At 39.2% G+C, this 25,023-nt stretch overlaps 1 protein-coding gene across 1 annotated transcript; it reads left to right on the forward strand.

The window, feature by feature from the left end:
- Window positions 1–297: 297 nt before the first annotated feature.
- Window positions 298–24,579, forward strand: Ggamma30A (guanine nucleotide-binding protein subunit gamma-e). Its single transcript, XM_014358417.3, has 3 exons — window positions 298–506; window positions 3,729–4,206; window positions 23,861–24,579. The coding sequence occupies exons 2-3, from the start codon at window positions 4,094–4,096 to the stop codon at window positions 23,964–23,966; spliced, it is 219 nt and encodes a 72-aa protein (XP_014213903.1). The 5' UTR covers window positions 298–506; window positions 3,729–4,093; the 3' UTR covers window positions 23,967–24,579.
- Window positions 24,580–25,023: the final 444 nt, after the last annotated feature.

The following is a 25,023-nucleotide window of genomic DNA, read 5'->3' on the forward strand; positions in this document are numbered from 1 at the left end:
CACTCACAGAGACAACCAAACCGATGCCGTAGAAATCTCGCTCGGCCGATCTAGTTTCTGAGCCCGCGTGCGCCGCAATTTTTTTCAAAAGCAATGGATGACAATGTCTATGGTCACATCGACAGCTCTAAAGAGTCCACCTCACCTCCGTCTTTCTCTCTCTCTCTTTCTCACCCCCTGTCCCTCTCTTTTGCGCTTAATTAGATTTAGAGGCATTGCGGGGTTTCCATAAACGAATCGCGAAACCTTCCAAGAGCCAAGTTTCCTCAGAGTTACTTTGACCTACGAGAGGGTAAGTTGTGTGCCAAGCCAGCCAGTGTTGTACTTGAGCCGAAAGTTAGCAAGCCAACCGTCACTTCACAAGGATACGGATCTCATAAGCTGAAAAGTCTCGAAAGCTTTACTTGAGCAACAAAAAAAAAAGAAGTTTAAAGGAGTAGCGAAGGAGCCCATCGCGATCGCGCGCCAGTCCGGGACTTTTTCCGGGGTAGCGCCGTCGAGACAAGGTAACTACGAAAGATTTGTTAGTTGGTGCTTTTTTTAACGGTTTTTTAAAAAATTTTACAGACGGCACATTGAATTTTTTTTTTTTTTTTACAAATTTAATTGGGGTTCTTAGTCGCGGTGAATCATTGAATAACATTTTATCAAGGCGATGACGTTTCTCCGGCTAATGTGAACTAATTAGAGCAGGTCTCCGTTGGATTATGCGAGTTACACTTAAGATTGATTATTTCATTATAGAATCGATGTTTAATTATAAACCACTGCTTACGAAGTATATGACCTCGATAGACGTATAATGTATCCATGGCAAGATATGTACACATACACTCTACCGTTCACTGTACAGCTTGCATTGCTTCTTTGACGTGTATTTCTAATCAATTGAAAACTTTCTAAAACTGATTTGTTAGTTGGGCAAAATTCGATTGTAATAAATTATAAAAATTCATCTCATATAGGATGATTAACATAAATTTGGGGATCTATTTTTGATGAGAACAAGGATGGACTTACTAAAGTGGATTTCCACATAATTTTATTACCATTATTTTCAGATGAGTGTTTCAACTCACAATAATTTTTTTCAATACACGTATTGATACTTACGTATGCATACATCGATCCATGATTAGAAAGTAATGCAGTTTTAACTGTGTATTTACATAACGCGTCAATGAAGCACATTTTCATCAGTATCCCTCTTCGTTACATGACGTACGAGTATTACATTCGTAGTCCAATATTTTTTATCATAAATGTTTACGTGTGTAAAAATTGTTTTTTAATAAACCAAATACACACACCATCGAGTACCACAAATGCAGTCTAGAACTAGATATTTCTCCTACCCTGTCAGGTTTAACACGAGTGAGCTTGCAAGATAAAACGCTGACTAGTTCTCTGCTATCCATTTGTAAAGGATTGCAATAAATGAGAACAAAATGCAGACAGAAAATCCCATTTTCAAAGTTGATTTATTAATATTGCGACCTCAAGATGTCCTTGGAGTTTGCTTTTAAGCATCTTCTTACTTACATATATCTCCTTTCGATATCATTGCCAATCGAATGTGCGCAACGATCTATTACAGCTAACGCGAAGAGATACACCTAAGCGCCTGGTTTCGTCAAGTGCCTCGAGTTAGGGAAATTTATGTTAAGTAGCGTAAAAATACGCGGGGTGGAATTAATGCAGAGCTGCGCTTTGAACTTTGTGTACACGTCAGACTCCCCCCCTTTTTATTTCATTCTCAGGTAACAGGGCGCATGTTTGGCTGGACGCACTTCAAAGTACACGGTTGACTTTGATCTTGACAAGTACGTCTGGCACCCTCGTATAGCGGGCATAAATAACTTCACGTGGGGAAAAATTTGCGGTATTAACATTTTTAAGATGTCTTAATAATTACGTTTTTAAGTAACTTGTAGAGGGCTAGATTACATCATGTCACTGCGAGTTTCCCTAAAATTTGTTATTTAACCTCGTAAAACTAAAAAAATTTGCACATGAAAATCCATAATCGCAATAAATCCAACCATCACTTTAAGAATTTTGCCACAAAACTCCGTAATTTAGCCTCAACAAACCGTAGAAACTTGATAAACGAGACTTTTCAGATAACCAGCTTAATTTTCCAAGTATTTAATTTTCAGAAGCCCTAAAAAACACACTGCAAAGTCAAAAATTTTAGCTCACGAACACAGCAAAAACATAGTTACTTGGTATAAAATTACGATATTCGTAGCCCTTCAACTTCAACCCTTTTACCCAATGGGCCCTTCTCCAACTTTCTTCAAGCGATCAAAAAAAGGCCTCTAGCTACGATAAATTTGATTTGTACGCTCAAAATCTTATTTTACCTACATTTTTAACTCAATAACTTTCTAAATTTAGGCTTATCAATCCAAAAACTTCAAAATTCAAAGTCAAAAGCTCCCATACAAAGAGAAGCTATCAAACTCTGAGGAGGGGGCAACGATATTTAAAATTAAAGTTTGGCGCTTTGGGGTTGAAAAGTTTAGATTAAGGAAATTCAAGGGTAGGTCAAGTGGATTATTTATAAAGCTTATTATTAAGTTTTGAGATTCGTTTGAGATTAGAAGCTATTGGGTTAAAGGCTTAGGTATGAGGTCTGTACAGGGTTAAGGAGCTTAGGCTGCAGGGATTTTGAATTTTATTTATAAGTAAAATCCTTTTACTATAGGTTATACGCTGTATTTACAAATTTTGTGATACTATTTGGGTTACATTGAAACTCTGTTGGATAAAAATTTCAGGTTTTCATTGCAATGTTCTAGTTTAAGGTGGCTATTTTTTCGAGTATTGATAATAAGATGGAATTCGTAATTGAGAACACAAATTACCTACTTTGGAAGACCTTGATGTTGCTTATGATACGTGAAAAAATAAAAGTTTGTGGTCATGTACCATTATCGTGCAGCAATTCTTTGCATTTTTCAAAGATTAGGTAAGTGATTATCGTATAGATTAGGTAATTAAAAAAAAAAAAAAAAGGTCAGTCAGATATCTTGGAAATTAAAGTGTTGGCAGATGTTCGTGCACAAAAAATTTTCCATTACGCAAAAGAAAGATAGACAAAGCAGAAAGGCACCACAGTTGCAAGTTCGAAAACAGCGCTTATAAGTACGACCCCAACACTAGGTGCACCGGCAAAAGCGGCAAAACGCAAGAAAGCCCGCAAGCTCACCCGTCTATACACACTCGCGCCCCCTACCTACTAATAATCCCTATAACTCGTGAGCTTGCAAGCACATTCTCTGCACAAACGTACACCCATATTATCAATCACTTTGCAAACTTTGATCAGCACAAATCAACACTTTGACCAAAGCTCTCTGGAATATGAGGGGCCCATCCCTCGTATTCTACAGCCATATAGCTCACAAAAATCGGCATAAATAATAGTGTGGTCGCATTCCGCGTATTACATGTGCCATAAGTATATGTTGATGAGTGTTTCGCGTATACCGGTCCGCCTATACTTTGTAACAATTGCAATACACGCGACCTACAAAGGCGGTCGGTAGAGCAGGTCGCAAGCTCGCTCGTGCAACAACCATGCATATATACACCACACCCCTCCCCCGTGCACCAACTATATCGTGGTAGCTAAACCATAGAATTTTCGAAGCGCGAAGCAGCCCGTGTGTAGCGTGATGGGATGTATGTACTTTGAAAGATATTGATTTTGTTTGTCACAGAAGCAACGAGCAAATCGGAAGGAAGGGAGTATATAATATATACACTCGCACGGCAGGAGCGCTTGCGCCACGCGAGACCGACGGACCGGCGGCCGAGGCGGCTCCATAGAGCGGTACGCGCGCGCACAACCACCCACGAAAGCCGGAGGCGCGCACACCCACCCACACACACACACAGAGAGAGAGACGAGCGGAGCGTTCGGCGAGCGGGTACACGTGTGTGAGACAAGTCATCGTACACACACGCATAGGACAGGAGAGACGAGCACACACGGGTGGTTGTTGCCTGTGTGCCCGACCAGGGGAGAAAGCGAGGGAGCGAGACAAAGAGAGAGCCGGACGCTCAGGGGGGTGCGGCTGTAACCATGGATCCCAGTGTACTCGCCAACATGGACAAGGACGCACTGAGGAGGCAGATCGAGAACATGAAGTACCAGGCCAACATGGAGCGATGGCCACTGTCAAAGAGCATCGCGGCGTGAGTTTTTCCTATTGCTTCTTCTTCTTCATCATCATCATCATCATCATCGTGCTCCACCTCACATATTGTTAACCACCTCCTTGTTCGTTCATACCACCCCGACGGGTAGGGTTCCATCCTCTGTTCCTCGGCCCGTTCGCTACGTCCGGAGCTTGCACCCACCCCGTGCTCCCTTGGGAGATAGCTTGGCCGCTGTTACCCGTCCGAGCGAAGGGTCGCACCTACCACAACCACCCGTTTTCTGCACCGCTCGACAACCACCCCGGGCTATAGCCAGTGCCACTGCTCCAGACTCCATGTTTCTTTTTTTTTTTTCCCGTCCCTCGTATATCCTGGTGGAGCCGCACCCCCGCGACTATTCCTTATCCCCTCGTTGATTACCCATTCCCCCGTGAATCCCTCGTCGCATGCTCAACACCCTCCTTATACACTTCCCTCTCTCTCTCTCTCTCTCTCTTTCCTTCTCCGATGACGTAGGCGCGCGCAAGGATATATCGGCCTCGAAAACGGGGGCGACAACTGACACATGTTGACGAAGCCGCTCGATAACGCGGCACCCCTCCCCCCCCTACCCCGCACCTTGCCTCTATTATACGCGATGAAGAGCCAGAAGTAGCCGGCCGCCCCCTGTATTCACGATGGCCCGGATTTACAGCGGCTCCAAAGTTACGGAGGTTCGCTGTTGTACGCACGGGGGACGTGTGCCTGATGTGTGGCTCTTACCGGGTCTGACGCCATACTCGTAGTACTACTGGATTTTGGTGCGTGTGTGCGCTATCTCTATATGTATGCAGCAATTTTGTGGCTGTGCTTCCGAAAGATGTGTCGAATGAAGGATCCAGAGCTTCGAAGATGCTTTGACTAGGGGTCGGTGGGGTTGATTGGACGTATATACATATACGGGCGGGTGGTAGGCGATGCGGGGATTTTGGTATCTCTTCTCGAGTTGGTTTGTTGATTCGCGAGCTTTTGGGTATTCGTTTCCCCGGTTGAGTAGCTTGGGGCTTGGGAATGAGTTGGTGTTTTTTTTTTTTTTTTTTTTTTTTTTTTTTTTTTTTTTCTTTCATTCCAAGGAGTGGATGATTTGTTAAAGTGAGATCAAGGAGTTCATGACAGAGGGATGTTGTGGCCGGGCGGGGATTTTCCATGAGTGAACCGAGATGCTGATGGGTGAGTGTGAAAAGATTCGAGGGTTGTTTGTTGATTTGAGGACAATTTTGAAATGTCGTTTATTGTTGTCGATGTCATTCTGGTATGATTTATTAGCCACTGGAGTGAAGTGTATAGCCGACATGTGTCGCGTTTGGGATATTGAATGATTGAATTTGTGAGTTTCTTAAAAATGTTGTTTTCATTGGACAATAGTAACGACAGCAATGTGATTCAAGCTCGTCCAAAGGTATATTTGTTTCACGAGATGCATGCACGTAAATACGTAGAGCATTGTAATCGTGAAAAGCTTTTCCTCGCAATCGTATTCGTATTATTATTTCTACTATATGAGGAACTCCACCGTTTGCTGTTCGTTGATGACGTAGGTGTAACATTTGTACAACTTTGACGTAGGGAACACTTTTACCAGAAATTCGTGCAAAGACTAAAATAAAATCGCATTCAGAATTTTCAAAGCAATTTTCATAGCAACAGCATCACCACACTGTTCGTGCTTTGGCTTATCGCAATTCCTACATATACGTACCAGCGGCAATTCGAGTAAATTACGTATAATTTCCCCTTCCCCCCCTCTCTCTCTCTCTCTCCCTCTGACGTGCACACAACGCCCGCTGATATAACTCCGAAAGGCCAATTGATCCGCGTGTGTATGAATACATCATATACGTATTCATGTATCTGCAAGTGTAAAGCTCTGTTATCACGAAAAGACGAACGTGTTGCGTGCGAGTATATTTTACGTATATAACGTTTTCATGTTTGCAGTGTGGATTATGTACACGAGGAACGAAACAATTCTTATCTCGCGTATTACGCGCCGGGACCTCGTTTTTTTTTTTTTTTGAAGCACACGTGTGTGGGTGTGGGTGATGGTGTGCGTGAAGTCGGGTGCTCGCGTGTGCGCACCGAGCGAGTGAATAACATTCAAATTCCACCCGCACATCTGCAGGCACCACCAATATACAAGTTGATTACAACAATGCCAAGGCAGTGGCTGTAGGAAAAATTCTTGGTACCGATTTTTGTCTTCATTCTATTACTTACGCTGGTTCAAAGGGTATACAAATTTATAGTTAAAAGTGCCCAATAAAAAGTCAATCAGCTCATTTTATTTGGACACAATACAGGTATCACAATGCCCACGCAAGCGCATTGAACCGACCTATCCTTCCTACCCCCTTGGCCCGCCAACCCTTCGCTCCCTCCTGCCCCGTTGGCAAATTATGCAAACGCTTTGAATTTCAAAATTGCACCTGTGCTAGCGATGCGGAAAAGTTAGCCCGTGTACCGTACACACCTGCATGCACGGAGAATACAAGGAGAGAGAAAAAAAAAGTTGTATGCACGCATGTACGTGCTCTAGTATCGCGTGTATATATTTTACTATACGCCACAGAGTCATGGTGCTGGTCTCCTTTTATTTCTTCCTTCGTATCCTCCTGTGCCTTTATTTGCATGTGTATATTATATAATATTCATCTCGCCAGTGGAGCACGTGGCGCAGCTCTGGAGCTGTAGCATGTAGCGTATATCTGTGTCTTCGTGTTCTTTACAACGTCGGGCAACAGTGGCTTTGTCGATTTACTCCGAAGCTACATTTTTTTTTTAAATTAATTATTCTGTTAAGATCTGTTTCATCAAACTGTGCAGGAAACAAAGTTGGACCCGCAATTTCTCGATTTTTTTTCCGATTGAATTTGATTGCAAGTTTGGTTCCGGCATTTGCATGGATATCAAAATGGTGACGCGTGTTTTGTTTCATTTTTTTTGCAATCCAAAATCCTTTAACTTATTTTTTTTTTATTTAATAAAACCTCGTTCAATTAGTGGGGATGAAAGAAGTGATGTGGACGAATCAGTTCTGGGACTTTAGTCGAAATTTAATTTTCGATCGAAATCAATTAAAGTTATTAAAAACTTGTATGTGTAATCAAATGTTCAACAAAAAGCATAATTAAAAATATATAATATATACTATTTACCGTTTTGTTTGGTAATTTTTTTATTTTTTTACACAAATACAACGCAAACGGGGCACGGTTTAAGTTTGGAACTATTGTATTAAAAAGAAAAATTAAAAATAATGTTAAGTTCGAATCATTTAATCTTTACTTAATTTTTTTTTTTTTCGCAAGCACTTTTATCGCGTGAAAGTATCGACAGCAGATAGCAGAGGTATAAAGTCATCGAACCTCAAACACATGGTATAGACACGTACAACACTTGAGATTCCATCGAGGAAAGTTGCCCAAGTGGCCCACACTGGTTAATCGGGGGAGAAAGGAGTTTGAAAAAATGCACATACGCATATCTATAGATTTGCAGGATCTAAACAAAACTCCCAGAACGAGTTACTGCTTGGAAATTCATACATTATTATTTTAATTATTTTTCGTGCATTTTTAATACGTGTTGATGAAAAAAAAGCGCTTTTTTAACATCATACAGTACGAACACCCAGATATTAGCCAAAAATAAAAAAGTGAAATGTATGATGTAAAAAAGTGTATGATTACGACTGAATGACTTATTTGACCCTCATATAATGTGAGCCAAAATTATTGAAAAATGTGATAAAATCAGAGGGTACGCTCTTACGCGTTTTTTGTTTGTTTTGTTGATAACGTATCGTCACGATTTTAATCAAATTTATTTCGTTGATTAGATTTAAAAAAGTTACGTGGAATTAAATTTGTATATTTGCCAAAGCCACTTGTGCATTTTATGACTCGAAGTTCGTTGCTCTGGCTAATATGTTGAAGGATAAACTGAATGCTGGAATACTAATGGATTGCAATAAAATTCGTACGATTATTGTTACACAAAACTACGTCCAATTACGTGAACAAGTACAGGAAATTTCTCAGATAAATTAGAACAAAATAGTCTGTCAAAACAGTAAAAGTTAGAACTTACATACAAAATTGTATTAATGAATGCCAAGTTTTATTGATGAAGAAAGAAAGACAAAGCATAAATACCGATACTTATAAATATGGAGACGAACAATCAGGGATAAAAAACTGAGCAGCAGAGCATTGTATACAAGGTTTTATTTACAATTTTTTCTTGGTTCTGACATCATCAATCAACTTCTCGAACGGTAAAGCTCAATACTTTATTATTCGACCAAAAATGACAGTGAGCCAAAGGGAATCAAAAACCAAATCTCATCCAAACCTCCATCAACTGTCTGTAAATAACCAGCGAAAATTTTCCGGCGATTCCTCCTTACCACACCCCCAAGCAGGTCTATTGCAAAAGCCCCAACCTCCGTGCAATCGCAGCCGCATTCAAATCCTGTTTCTCTTCCAAAATAAGTACGTCCCGAATCCAAGCGGATTACCCAATCTTCCAGAGAAGAGTAACAATCTGCAAAAGCCACAAATAAACAATCCGCGGGTAATCGACTGTCCTTGTCGGGCTACCGCAGAGCCCGCACATGTACCGGTAGTCGTTGCCCATAAAGTATTGCAACGTCCCCCGTAACTATAAACATCCACGCAACAATTGTATGTGGCATACCGTACCCGCGACTCTTCTATTTAAACTTTGCGCATCCTTGCCAATTCCATTTAAACGTGTGATACACTTGCACGTGGACGTGCATGCATGAAAAAACCTGTACATGGGATAAAATATATACGTGGAAAAAATAAAGAAAAAGAGAGAGACAGCATAGGAGGTATAACCCGCATAATCGTTCGGTGTACGCGTGTATATAGATGTATTGTGCGTCGCGCTCTCGATCTGGTTTTTTGCACCTGCGAAAGTTCGCCGATCCCTGTGGGAGCAGTAAGTAGCTCTTGCACATGTCACACTCTCTCGCTCACTCTCGCTCTCTCTTTTGCTGTTTCTTTTTTTTTTTTTTTTTTTTTCGCGTGCTCGTAATAATGTAAGACGAGGAGTAAGGAAAAAAACAAAAAAAAATCGGCAATTCGGCAATCGGCGCGATGACCTAATGCGGTTATGTCGTCGCTGTCGTTTGGATTGACTGCGTCGTTCTGTATGTGTCAGGAACCAAATGGATATATATGGGTGAGCCTGTATTAATTTTTTTTCATCACCAATTTTTGCACACAAGAATGGATCCATTAGGTTTTAACTATTCAAACACATGGGGTTGAAAATCATTTTAACATCTAGTATATTTGATTTTTAAAAAGAGTAGTTATTAAAAAATCCTCAATTTTTCTGAATAACATTATAAATATCATACCCCATATACAAATAATAATTTTACTGACGCAAAATGTGTTTGTTTGTTAATCATCATTTTGTGTGATTTTCTTCAATTCATTTAATTTTTGTTAAACACAAATGGGATAGCTAATGTTTTATATGCTTATTTCAACTCCTTTAAGTTGATGAAAATTTTGTTGTCTGTTGTGACCTATTATATTTAGATTTTTATTATTCTTTTTCAGAAAAAATTGGTTAATTTTCGTTGAATCTCTATTTTAATATTTTCTACACCTTAGAACATATTTAATGAACAAAAATTTTTTTTTTTATGACTAATTATTTTTCGCTCGAACAACAATTTTTAAAACATTTTGTTTGTAGTTTTTACCACTATGGAATTTTTGTAATTTTTTTATCACGATTTTTTTTTTTCTTTAAGTATTTTATAAAAATTCAGTAAATTCTTAATAAATTTGAATATGTATATTATGATTTCAACCACATTAAAAATTAAATACACACCCTTCATCCATCGATGTTTTCCACATTTAAATGTAGTACGGAATCTTCCATATATAATCCACAATTACTTCCAAAAACAAGAGTTCCATCGGAGCTTTTATGTAATACGCGAAAGCGCGCCGCCTTTCTTATTTTCTATACTTATCACCCCTCTCCCTCGATATTTGTGTTTGATCGGGAGTCTCTTTCTGTTTTTCGTCGTCACGATAAATTATTGTTATTACTTTTTACATAATCCGAGGCGGTCGTACACCGCCTTTTGGACATTTCGGTTACATCAATCGTCCCATCGTTTATTGTGCCGTCTTTGGCATTTATTAAGTGTACGTCATAATAAGGGACTATACATGTAAGATGTGATCTTTATTAGATGTGTGATAAATTTAATAAAAAACTTAAAAGATTACGAATGTACAAATGTTTCGAAATCATTTGAGAGAAAAAAAAGGTACATTACGTGAAGTATAGATTAAAAACTGGACAATTTTGTTTGGTTGATGTGTTGAACAAGGATCTAGTTTTAATAAGAAAATTATTTAAAACAAAAGAAAAAGTTTAATTAATCTTTAGCTTGTAGTTAATAAATTTCGTGGTTTTTTGTTCATATGTTGATATTATTTTGTTAATAAGGCTACGATTTTTGTCTTAAAGAAAACGTTATTGATTGAGTTAGTTTAATGAATCACATATTGTTAAAACATAAATTTTTTCCTCTTCCAACCAAGCCAAGATCTCTATGTACTTCCAAATAAATTGTTGAATTCAGTATTTTATTTAATTTTTAGTAATCATCAACAATTTATTACTAGTTATTGTGTTTAATCGAAATATCATAACCAACAGTAAATTAAAAATTGTTACAGAAAGAAAAAAATAGAGTTGTATTTGACGACTTAGCATGTCTTTATAAAGTAATTTACGTAAAATTATCATATAAATTTCATACTTTCAATTACATGATGATCACGTAACATCGAATAACTAACATTGTGTACACGAAAATTAAGATCCACTAATGATCCATCGTGTACAACACTATTACATTAAAACAGAGCTTAGTAAAACAGTACAGGCTGTCACAGACGTTTCAATATAAGTCAAACTCACCAAACAGCGTTGTATCAACTTTCTTTTGGAGATAAAAAAAATACATCTTCTTATCATATGATCCAACTTAAAGCGATCGATTAGCATATCGTACGAGCACTATACATTGACGTTATAGAAAATCGCTCCAATGTAAAACACCAATTTTAACGATCGTCCATATGAACTAACGCCCACCGCCGTGTGTAAACAAAAAGTGCCACGCCCCTTGCGTAATATACCAAAAAAAAAAAAAAAAAAAAGTCACGCACGTAACCTTGGGCTAAAAAAACTGACGGGGTCTCAACTCGATATCTAATTTATATTCCACTTTCGATCGCACCGGATGTACAAAAACCACGCGCACCGTCGCTAAATGTACTTACACTCTGCAGCGAGCGTGTGACATTATCGCAAAAAAAAAAAGAAAAAAAAAAAAATACACAGCACAATTCTCAATATCGCATCACACACGCGGGCAGAGAGAGAGAGAGATCTACGCTGCTTGTGGGATATACCCCTTACGACCCGTACGGTTCGTATTCCAGTCGCGATTTCCTAGGTACAACGTCTGCGCGCGCGTTACGCGCTTTGAAATTCTCTGTGTGCAATCCGTTGCGTAACTCTTTCTCTCTCTCTCTCTACTATATACGCTATTTGTACGGACGCAAGAGTAAAAATATAATGATATTATCAATCAAACTATATATTTCAAAGCATACGGGGTTTTGGTCCCTGCGTCATCGGAGGTCCCTGGTTCCCACGACGGAATAATCTGCATCCACAATTTTCGTCAAAAGCCTATGCGCTCGGCTAGCAATCACGAAACTCTGCGGTAGAAGAGAGGACGTCGGATTATTTCCTAGTGCGCGAGAGGAAAAAATGAAATTTCACACGGTACACGCAACAACCAACCACCGCCAGGAAAATTTCGCATGTTCTCAGGTGTTTATCTATACCGCGGAGGAGATAAGCGAGTCAGTTACTTGAGATTATCTGCCAACATCGTCGGGTCCAGATGGCTTCGAGGGTTGTATTGTCGAAATTGACCGAAAACTTTCGCCCGCGAAATGTATCGCGTGTGTCGCGAGAGAGGGTAGAGTGAAAGGTGGCGTCTATCAGGAAAGACTGTATAATATAATACCGTGAATAGTCTCTATACTTGTGCTTGTACATGTACGGGCAGTGGGAGTAGGGTTTTTTAGTCCGATTCCTCGTGACCGCCTTCCTCGAACAATGGTACTCTATTTTTGTAGTTTTTATTGTACACCACACTTCACGCTTGTAACACTATTTCTTGTATACGTGTATATAATTATACGCTACTTGCGGAAATCATGTGCTGGACCGTAGAGTAGAGTATTTTGTTTGCACGTATGGGTGACCCGGTGGTGCCTATCACACCTTTTTTTTTCCACACGAGAGTTTGAAACAGAGCCCAGCTTTTTATGGGTGTAGGAGTCTATTTGAAGTATATTTGAAAGAGTTTTCTTTTTGATTGTATTATTATTTACAAAGGACACCACGTTTGTACAACCTATAAAGTCGACTCTGCACTGAAAGGTTAAATATTTTAGTTTTGGGATGGTTTCACGCTGTTGTTTTTCAAATTTAACGAAAGTGCAGAGGCCTGCTAGCAGCCAAGCTTTTTCGCGAGGAATGAGCACAGGTTGTCATGTATAACAAAGTTACTTCCTGCGTGGAAAATGTACCCGATGGATCAACGAACTGGGCTGTCCTATTCCCATGGCGCTTCTCGTATTGATTATTCCCCGCGCATAACCACACACACGCGGAATAGTGGAAACAATCCAAGAATTCGAATGGACGTCCGTTCGCGCATTTAAATAACTCGCGTTGGAGCTATTTTTGAAAATGTTGCATCGGTTGGCAGTCCAGTTGGGTGCATCCTGGCGGTCAATGTGGTTCGTTGATTAAAAATCGTAGCGATGATCCAAATAAAGCCTTGCAAGGGTGATTGGATTTCGCGAGTGATCGTGTTTATTTGCATGAACAACTTACGTGCATTGCATCGTGTGTCCATCGGCTTCATGATATAAAATTCAACGTTAACCACTCCATGCTTGATGATTGAGTTCTTGTTTGCTTATCATACTTTTATGTGGGAGTCAACAATTAAAATTCGGCTTTTGAAACTCGCTTGTGAAGGTTTCAATTACAAGTATAATATATTTCACTGTATAAATAATGACTAGTACCATTTAATGCCCGGCGGATTATTTTCCATTAGATCTGATTAGATACAATTTCACACTATTCCTGTGTCACCCGAAAGATCGCTATCTAATAGAAAATTCAGACTATATGAATCTGTAAACCACCAGTATTTTCAGTGCACATATGCGATAAAGTGAAAACTTACTACTCTCACAAATCAGAAATCCCTCAAGGGTATAAGGAACGCAAAAAAAAAAATCATGAATTGTCAATTGTAATCTTGAACGATCAAATTTTAATTTCCTAAGTCGAACGGAAAATAAAAATTGAAATTAAAAATTAAATAACTGCAATCTATATAATCTGCTATCTTCGGCCGTACACAAGCAATAAACGTCCATCATCACGTGCGTTTCAATGAAAAGTGCCCGGAAAGGTATCAGTGAGGCCTAGAACCACAGGTCTAACAAAAGAAAAAACCATCATTAGATCACGTAATGAAAAAATCTTTGCAGTGTATAGTTGCACAAGCATCGGCAGAGGCTCGTTTTACCTTCTACACATTCGAGACGGTACATCTGGCATGTATACACCGTAACGCGGAGTTGTTCCTCACGACTCTTCCTCAACTCCTTTGTATATACATTAAAGGAAAAATCCCGGCTATACAAGGCTCTATCTGTCGTATAACAACGAACGAGAGTCTCAGGGGCGCCAAAATACACAATGTAAACGTAGTTCGATTCTCGCGTGACTCACTGCCTCTCCATTAATTACTTATGTTATATAATATCTACAGTTGTGTTGTTGACGCTCAGTTCCTCTTCACTGCGAGCAAATCATTTGCAGTTGTGAGCGTATACTCGATTACCACTATACTGCGACGTTGAACCGTGAGGGATTATTTATTCCTCGATGCTCTCTAATTATTTTTTGGGTAGCTTTTATTCTTCTTTGTTTACCATCTTGAAATACTGCAGATCAATTATTGAATGTGACGAATGGTGATAGTATAGCGATCAACCTTGATGATTCTATTTCTTGGGAGGGACGTTACTATTGGATATCCGTGTATCCCTATTAACAACCCCTATATTGTATTTCGTGGATGCGTGTGTATTAGCTCTATCTCACCGACTACATATTTTTTTAACAAAAATTTGTACAGAGAATACTATTTGAAACGTTTTTGTTGCTATAAATGATTTTGACTCGTACAATGTTACTAAAAAAAAAAAAAAAAAATTGTGCCATTCTAACAAGCTGATGTCACTGGATATTTTTCAAAATTTTTTAAAGATATTTGTGTTAGAGACAAATTTCTATCTTGTTATTTGCACACAAATTAATTGAAAGATAGATGTTGAGTACCAGTCAAAGTTCCTTCGAGTATCGACGTAATTTTACACGTCCAAACAAAATTAATACAAATCAGACGATAGGCACCCCCCGGCCCAGGCAAAAAGTACAAGTCGGACACCATCCTGTTTTCCCCCATCTCCTCTGGGCACTTGAAAAACTCTTACAAAACGTCGCCCTCTCTCCTCCTCCTCCCTTTCCGTCTCCCTCCGGCTATATTTTTTTTTCTCACAGGCGCCTCTCTTTTTCTCTATTTCCAACATCACAGCAGCAACAGTAACAAGTACACCCGAGCTCTTACGCCGAGTACAAACATCCGCCCGTGTCCCTACAAGGCAGTCCAGTAGAACCATGCTATATATCCAGCAACTTGTAAACGTATACATGTGTATACAGTAGACGAAAAGCTGCTATTGCCACTTACGGCGAGAGTCCATGGTATGCCCGCGTGTATAGCTGTAAAGTGCCCGTCTGAATTTCGGCCACTTCTACCGGTGATCGCTCCCGCGAGCTCTCGTCTGTTTCGCAATCCGTGATCCGTGGCTCGTGAGCACCTTTTGGCACCGCCACAAAGCAAGAATTAATCCTACTACACGGCTCACTTTAACTGCACCGGGTAATTTGTATACATTAAACTATAGTGGTTCTTTTTTTTTTTTTTTCTGTAAAACGAAGGATGGGCGTGTTAATTCCTATTTGAAAAATTGTAGTACCACGTTGTGCGAGGACATTTCATTAAGGAAGTTTGTTTGGTCACGAGAGACAAAAAAGAATATTAATTAATTGGAGTCGGCCGTGCAGTGTGAAGTGGTTCGTTTAAAGAACAAACATAACATTGTGTACTGGCTTGTAACATGTTTGGAAAATATTTTACGGCTAATGGCTGTATTTTTACGATTCCTAAAAAATACATGTATTTTCTGGCTTCGATCGTGGATTTTGACAATAAAAAAAAAAAAAATTTGAATGTTAATCAATAAAAATCGCACGAGCGACCAAACTCCCAAATATATTTCGACAAACACGTGCATCCACTAGTTTTCGTATACGTCACCTAAAAACAGTGCCCCCCTACGGCCCTCAAAATCCAAACACAGCCTCGTCGCCCGTATAATCCAAAAACGAGCCGTAGCAGTTCGTTAAAGTTATGATTCTTCGTATCTGAAAAACGGAATCTTGGTCGGGAGCGCAGACCTCGCCGCTTGCCATCTACTATCCATAACAAAGATTTACATGTCACGTATAACACACGAGGAGGAAGAGCCGGGGGCCTATTAAAAATAGAAACAAAGAAGAAGAAAAAAAAGCCAGCATCAAACGGTGCTCGCGAGCGTTCGTTTCACCGGGGGTTTCACTCCACTTCCACAGCGGACGTAGAGCTACTCCTGTACATGGATTTTATTTTTTTAATTTTTTTTTTTTTTTTTTGTAATCCCAGGGTGTAGGTACATGCAATACACGAGCATCGATCCCTCTTTCCTAGCGACCTATATGCAACAGCGTGAGGACGCATGGTACATCGTCGAGAGAAGAAAGTCTCCCTCTGTTTCTCTCTCGAGGGTATATATAAATATGAAAGCGGAGAGCCGCGCGCTAAGCTATTATCACGTAAGCTCGCGTGTGTGTACCATTACAATGCTATTACGTATCCGATAAACCATCGTGCCTTCGATGCGCGACGGCGTTGTTCTTGCACCGCCAGTTTTACTGTTCATACTCTCGAGTACTCTAATACACGGATAATGTACACGAATCGCAGGGAATCGCCGTTGCATATCCATGTGATTTATAAACGCGGTAATACACATATATTATACACCCATGCTGGGAACTGCGCTCATTAAAGCGTAAAATCATCTAGTGACGCGCCGGTGTGTAAAACATACAGGTACACTTTTTCTTCTCCCGAAGACTGGTAACATGATTATTGAGTGCACGCGTTTGCGGCATGTGTGGCTCGCCAAGTCTATAAGGGGGGGGGGGGAAAAACTGCATTCCCGGCGGCGTGATCTAGGTGATTTTCCGACTTTTGTATCACATGGTTATTAAGTACCCTCGGAGAGCCGTGGCACGCGTGACTCACGACAACCGTGACAAACTTATGTCGTTGCCGCTTATGGGTGCGTTTTGTGATAGCTACATATATATGATGTTACAGTATTTTTTGTGTCCACGCAGTCTGATAAAGACGCAAATAAGCTAAGGTATACATTTTATTAAAAATCGTTGGAACGTTTATTTGCCAGGCTGCAAAAATTGTCAAATACGGAGGTATTCTGTCATGAGTCTGTGTATCGGGAATTGAAAATCCAATGATCCGCAAATACATGACCTGCACCACTTATACTGCCATTAACGATTAGTGTCAAAAGCTTTGCACGAGAAAGCACAAATTACCCTATTGGCTGGCTAATAGCCAAGAGTCCCGAAAATCCTACAACGATGGAATAATATATGCACACTTCAGTGCAACAGCGTTGGGCGGATAAAAGCACGACCACCGGGAGTTCTTAGAGTGGTACACCCACATGCATAATCATAGACACGAGTGGCATGATCGACAGACTAGCAGGTGGATTTATGTGTCACGGAACTCAAGTCTTCAAACTAAGCATTATGTCGCGGGCCTTTCTCGCTTCACAATTTTTTTCAGTCATTTGAAAAAATCCTTTAGCTACAGAATTGAAAAACAATAATTTAATTTTTTTTTTTACAACACTACGATGACGCGTGCCTTTTTCTGCGTCACATTCAATAGTGGAATATTTCCTTTAACTAAGCTATCTTTAGTTCAATTAGGATCTTTTTTTACCAATTTTTTTGTTTAACTTACACTTGAGAATTTTCACATAATATCAATTTGTAACAGCTATAATCGGCTTAGAATTGTATTGTAATAGATTTTTTTTTTTTCTATCTTATGTTTATCTATTTGTTTAGCTGAGGGCCAGGCATGGTACAGCCACAAGGCCTCAGTACAGTTAAATACAATCCATAATAAGATCCCCGTAAAGAATGACAGAACAATAATTATTCCAACAACTTATCCACTCGCGCGTTACATTTACCGCTAGTAAACGACCCCAAAACGCGCAGCACCTCATATTATTCCAATCGATCCGCGCGATAAGCGAGACAAGCGTGTTTCAACACAAACACCAAAGTAGAACAGCAGCATCGCCTCTCACGCATCTTCGATCATCCAGACAATGCCTCGTACGGTTATTTAGAAAAAAAAAAAAAAAAAAAAAAAAAAGATCTCAATCCACAACTACCGTACAGGAACAAAGTCCGAAAGCTTCCTTCGCGAGTGCGCGACTTGCCTTGAACGCAAATCCGCAAGCGGCGCGGCGATTCCCTTTCACCCGGCTTGTAAGTGGCGTATTGTGCCGTGCACACACTGGCCGAGTTACATTCATGTGTGTTACCTCGTAGGTGAGTTATCATAAATACAAGGCAAGATAACGCCGATGTATTTAAAACTATAAGGATGGACGAATTTTTCCTTGTGTCGTTGGGGGCTGCGATGGGTTATGGACGTTGTGGGCAGAGTCGTGTGAAAATCCTGGCACAAATCTCAATATTGTGCAGGTAGCTTGAACTTTCGTGGAACAACGCAACAATCTCTTGTCGGCAATTTGTCATTCGAGCAGGAAGAGCACAAATTGTCTCTTAATTTGTGGGTCCAAAAGCTAATTCCAAACAAAGCTGAAGCTGCATTGTGGAAATTGTTCAAACATTTCCGTTCAACATCAACAGTCAGTGGACCTACGTAAGTTTTAAATAAGGCAAAAAATGAAATAATGTAAACACATTTCGTGTACCTACGTCTCGTTGTTTTAATAAATTGCGAAATCCTGTAACTGATTAAAATTACGCCACAAAATGTATGATAAAAACAAAATGAGATCTGCATTACGAATACAGAGGAAAAATCAAACGTATGCGTAAATAAATTGCATCAAACTAAAAATTAAATCGTTCGAATATATTTGTACGTAATTAAGAGATTATACATTTATACTCGAATAAGTGTATTCCTTCTTTCATGAAAAATCAACGATACGGCAATTACCGAGATCCATTTTTTATCCGTAAATATTGTACACACTCGAGAGCGTATTTCAAGAGTGAAGTCTCGCAAATGCAATGTATCATACACACGAGAGTTGCAAAAGTTCACTTTGATTTCTTAATTTATCTCTGCCTCTCTAAACAGCACGTATAACTATTTGATTTATGAGCGTTGCGACATTATGAATTATTTGTGGTAAAAAATGTTTGAAAGGCATGTATAGATAAAATCATCATAGATCTGAAAATGCCAGTAAATTAATTAGACAATAATTTTAGAACATAATCATCCTAAAAATGAAACCTGCGTAGTGGGTAACCAAGCAAATCACCTGTCGATTGTCCTATGCGTCTGTTAACTAACGAGGGATGAACGATACCATCGCTATGAGATAGCAGAGGGGCTGAGTGTGCAACTCGAGCATGCACCGAAATGCATCGGAGGGAACGACGTGCAAGAGATAAGGGAACGAGCGCTACCGATGCGATGCATGTTTTGGTGATGTGCTCGCGTGAAGTAGTACGGTTGACACATCCAGAGCTCGTTCAAAGCTCACGAGCCTCTTGTCTGACTCTGTAATAGCAGATTCTACTACTTCTGCGGGGGAATCGTGACGGAAAAACGAGGCGCGATTTCGAAAAGAGTATTAGGTATGTACACAACGTACCGAGGTACGCGGACTCTGTGCCGCAATTCTAGCTCTCGAGTAGAGATCATCTCGGCGGTGCTGGTACGGGGCGCGTGTCGTGCTCGTGTGTGCGGGATGTATGAGCGGTTCCGTGAAAAATATTCCGGATACGAGTACAGGGCGGATTTTTTCATTTTTTTTTTTTTTTTAAACGCCTACACTTTTGAGAAAAAGATTTTTGTCTCTTGTTGGCACTTGTTGAAAGTGGTAATGTTCATAATTAATAATCGCAAATCATATAGTAAATGACAAACTTTCAAGTTTTCTCAGAGTTTTCACCTAAGCATGCGATAAATTGAATTTTGGAATATAAATGTTTTTTTTTTTATATTTTTGGGATGAAAGTGGGAAAAAATGAAGTGAAAATTTTTAAATAATATTACCGAATATTTTTCTCGAAAGAAAAAAACCTTTGGGTTTGACGAAAAAGTATCAAGAGGAATTTCTTTCATTTTGACCTAAAAAATCTGAAAAATATCCCGATGTCTGGAAAAAGATTGAAAATAAATAAAGTTAACAAGCTTATAAAGACAAAATAAAAAGTCAAGAGTAGGATTGTTTTAATATTTCTCCAAGAAAAAAATCCAAGTCCTACATTTTTTCCTTTGGAATATTTTGTTTTAATTTTTTTTTTGTTACTCCGGAGACAAATTTTTTTCACGGAATTACCCATACATGCATTTTGTGCCACTGCTCTTAACAGACGCGTACTAGCACATGCAGGCGTTCTTGTTCCCTCCTGATGCACTCCACGACACGTCGTTGTCTCTCTGTTTTTGCAACATGTCCGCACCACGAAGCGCTGCGCTGGTGTTGCGGACAGCTTTTTTTTTTTTTTTTTTTTTTTTTTTTAACCAATTTGTGCGAAACGTCCTAAGCCGAAATCAAATACCAAGTGTAATTCTCATCTCGTTGGTACTCGGAGTAGCTCGCAGAGTAGCTCACGCACGTGCGTAAAAAGTGAGGCAATGTACTTCACACTACTCTGAGCCAAATTTGGGATTTCATGGGGGAAAATATATTTTTTTCCAGCAGCTTTTTTTATCCTTCAAGAGAAATCACACGCAAGGGAAATCCAAGCTCTTTTTTTATTGTTGTAGAAAATGCCACTTGGGATGGCTTGAAAAGACTATGGCTCCAGATATGATTGTGCGAAAATGGTATCGTTCATTCATAAGTTGTATCTTGGTTTATTTAATTCTGACCGCAATAGTTATTTTATCGATCATTGCTTGAGTCACAAATGAAATTCAACTCGGATGTAGATTTGGTAAAAATATTTTTCGACTTGCACACTCTCCAATTCACAACGTGAAATTGTTATTAACAACCATTTATTGCGTGATAGAAGGACAGCGACTGATAAATCATTCCAAACACAATAGCCATCCTGTGGAAGTAAAACTAAATTAACCTTATCATGGTAAAAAAAGGCCTGGATTAATCGAGCTTATGAAATTTAATTTGCCATTTTTTTTCTCTCCGACAATAACCGCAACACTGCACCGAACTGATGGATGCAAACGATTTCTCCTTTGTACGATTAAATTACCGGTTCCCATCAACGAGCAATTTGCCATAGAAGCGACATTTTTACAGTAAAAATTAAGGAGAAAAAGTCCTCTCACCTCCCAGAATGAAATCTCACTAATTACCCATAGACGGTGGTTGCATGAATGGAACAAAAGTTCATTACAAAGCGTACACACGCCGCACACGCGCGCACACAATGCGAGAGGACACACGCTCCGTTGGCTCAAGAGTGGCATTGGGAGAGAAACTTAGGCTCCTCCCATTAGAATCGCGCCAACCTTGACAAAGGGAACACGCGAACAAGAAATATGACACGTTCCAAGCTCGATCATCCATTTCAATTTGCATCAGAGTAGGTACGCTTGAACTTACTTTTTTAAACTCTCCAGTCTAATATTTTTAATTACTGGCAATAAGCAATGATAAGCATTGAGAAGCTGCAAGAGCCCACCATCGCGAGTAATAAATTTTAACTGTGATAGGTCTACTTATACCTACTCCACGTATCCTCGGAACATGTTAATGTGTACCCTGTTGCTTCGGTATACCTCCTTCCAACACTTTGCGCGTATATAGACTTACAAGTGCTTATCGGTAGTATGGGCAGGTACACCGGCAATGTCTTTACTGCGGTGGGCCATGGCACGAAACGAGGTCAATTAGTCACACGCGCCGATGCCCACATTCACCTATTTAGTATAACTGTACACCGCCGTTCACTGCCCGCGCCTATATACCTACATGTTCTCTTCCCCTTTTTCGAAAATGTATATCCCATCCCGGAGGCGCGAAAAATCGGCATCTCGGAACGTGAGTCTGACCCTGTAACACGATCCAATGCATCGCGGTGTATACCACGCATTACGGTACTTGTCCGCTAGAAAGTAGAACGTAGAAAGAGCCGCCTGCAGTTCCTATGGACCACGAGCGTCTGTAGGCAAAGAGGCGCAGCCGAAAGCACGTGGTTTGGTTATTTATCGTACTTTTTGTTCTCTTGTAGTAACGCAGATGATGAATTGCAAACAGAAAGGGAGTGGAGGTGAAAACTTATACTGTACCAATATAGTATGCACCTATGTGCAGTTCCGTTGTTTTTTTTTTTTTCCTTTTTTTTTTTTTTTTTTAGATGGAAATTTTTTTGAAGCCTTAAATGTGTTCTCGTGGCAAAAGAGACCGCGGTGCGGAGTACTTTCACTGTTTTTTGTGCGAATGAAGAGTGACCGTGCAAGGCTAAAAATAAACGTTTTATGTGACGTGTGTGAGGTTTATATTATATTTATATGGAGCGGAGGTGAGCGTTTTCTCTCTCTGATGTCGAAATTGGAGCACCTGCGCCTATGGTGTTTGCTTTGAAGTCTAGGGAAGGGCTCGTGTACTTGTTGCAAAAATCCACACGTAGATATTGCTCTTGTCTCTACTGAGTAATAAAATCGTGGGTTGAGATCATCTCTGTTGGAACGAAATTAAAAAATTTCGTATCATTGACACTTTTTTTTTTTTTTTTTTTTCACACGCATTATTTGGTGTAGCCTTCTTTGAAAGAAGTTTCGAGAGCTGCAGGAGAAGGAGATTTGAAAGTTGATTTAGGGATATACTTACAAACTGGAAGTAAGAAAGCATCTCGTGCGTCGTTATTTTTCGACTGATGCATAGAAAACAGGAAACCCTGTAATTTTTTGATTGTAGAAAACACTAATTGGGTTTACCTTTCAGCCTACATTCGTCACAAGAAACGAGTATTTTTACTTTCGAGATTTACAGCTTGTGGGAAAAAAATATCCACTCTTCGTGTGTACATCTTCGCGACAGGATTTAAAACAAAAATCTAATTCCTTCAACACAAATATCTGATACGGTGTATTGTTTTCTGCAGTTCCGTTCCTATTGACAACTGATATTTTCGTCCTAACTTTGTCAAAGATTCTTCATCAATTCAATCAACTTGTCTGTCTTTTGCTTGCACATCTTTGTTTTTAAGTTTCTCTTTCATGAAACCTGAATCATTTATTTAATGCATTTATTCTTTTTCTCTTTGACATGTATATAAATTTTTTTATGCCTCTACAACAAAAAAACACGTAGCTTAATATGTTTGCTGATTTTTTTTACTAATTTTGCCTATTCCCCTTATTCTTTCTTCTTTTTCCTGTTATTAATTTTCTGACTTTATTTTAACAATATTTTCATTTCTGTTTTTATCTCTCTGTTGCTATGACTCTTCGTTCTGCAGCTACATTTGTGTGAATTTTTTGTATGATGGTTTTTGTTTGTAATCATCCTTCGTATGGATTATAATATCTTATTATCATTATTCATTAAAAATATATCTTCTTTTGTCATTTTCTAAGTCCTTATTATTTTTTTATCTGTATTTGTAAAAGTGATTGTACAACTATATCTTTGATATAGTCCTGTTGGTGACATTTGTTTTTAAAATTGTGTCCCTACCTGTACATTGATATTTCTAGTTGAAAAATCCGTGCGTACATCTGTGTGTTTTACTTTCATTGTATATATTTCCTATATCCTTTTTTTTTAATTCACGCTTTAAAAACACGTTAAAAATTTTTTTAACGAATTACGGGGTGTAGGGGTATCATGAAAAATAGTGGGGTCTGTAGAGATAATGAACGGGTGTGAGAGGTCACGTGAATAATGGAAAATAATTTTTCCTTATTTTTCGGACATGATGCAAAGACGTCTTCAGGAGATGTAGGAGGAATAAGTACTTACGATGACCTTCCTCTCCTCATTTCTCCACCATTCACAGAAAAATTCATAAATAACTTTGTGTACACAATATCCTGGCGATAACAAGACAATCTTTCAAACATTTTTCTTTTTGTTTTCAGAATGCGCGAGTACGTTGAGGAAAACGAGAAGCAGGACCCACTGATCCATGCGCCCGACAAGAAAAACAACCCCTGGGCCGAAAAGGGCAAGTGCATAATCATGTAATGCGCCCGAAAAGCCCGAGAGCAGCAGCAGCAGCAGAAGTACTTCTATTACAGTCATCGAGACCAACAGGAGCCGCGCGGGAGAAAATGCAACGAGAGGGCAAAGAAAAAGTACGGCGGAGGAGCAAGGGAGAGGAAAAAGGGGGGTCGAAGCAGCGGGAAATAATTGACGAACGCGTGTGCTCATGGAACTGAGGGAGAAAGGGAGCCAATGTTGAAAAATCGAAGAAGGAAAAAACGCATGCAAACGAAATGTCCGCTGATGCAAAGGCGAACGCGCGAGCAAGTGAGAGTATAAAAGGGGCGAAAAAAATCACCGAGTGTGTCGCAAAGCGAACTTAAAAAACTCTCTGACTTTTATTAAATTTGATATTAAAATAAAAATAAAAAAATTAAAAAAAAAAAAAAAAGATACGAAACGCATTCGTGGAGAATCAAAATAAATAAAATAATCGTGCGCCAAAGGATACGTGAATGATGTGACGATGGACGTCTTTCGGAGTCACGTTGAGTCGCAGCCACCACAGCCACCGACACTATAGCGTCATTTTCACGATGGACAAAAGCGACGTTCAAAGTGTGTATCAAAACTGAAATCGTTTTCATTTTTTTTTTTTTTTCAAGTTACTTGATACGATATCGTTGTGTAAAAGGAGACCTAAAAAATTTTATTGAATAAATAAATACAAACTGCGGGTATCACGTTAATATACATATTATATATGAATACAGCTCAGAAATATGAGAAAAAAGAACATTAAAAGTTGTAAGACTTAAAAAATAAAAGAAAAATACTAGTGAAAATTGAGCGAATTTAAATACTAACGCTGAAAAAATTCGTCACTAGAGCTGAATTGAAATTAATCGCGTGAAAATCTGGATTCGGGGGTAGTGCGTGTTAGGTGGCATACAAAACGCCGATAATGAGGTAGCCGAATGAATAACTGAAGTGAAAAAAAAAAAAAAAAAACTATTCAAAGTATACAGAAAAGCAAGCAAAACACAGACGTGTAACGTTTGAACCGAGGAACCAAAGAATCGACTATCATTTTTTGCAA

The sequence above is a fragment of the Copidosoma floridanum genome, unplaced genomic scaffold, assembly GCF_036245765.1.
Source record: "Copidosoma floridanum isolate Cflo_tuat_1 unplaced genomic scaffold, Cflo_Japanese_pri ptg000009l, whole genome shotgun sequence".
Taxonomy (NCBI): Eukaryota; Metazoa; Arthropoda; class Insecta; order Hymenoptera; family Encyrtidae; genus Copidosoma; species Copidosoma floridanum.

Coding starts and splice junctions, on each gene's coding strand:
- Ggamma30A (XM_014358417.3), top strand. CDS start 4,094: ATGGATCCCAGTGTACTCGCCAACATGGACAAGGACGCACTGAGGAGG. Junction 4,207..23,860: donor CTGTCAAAGAGCATCGCGGC/GTGAGTTTTTCC, acceptor TTTTGTTTTCAG/AATGCGCGAGTACGTTGAGG.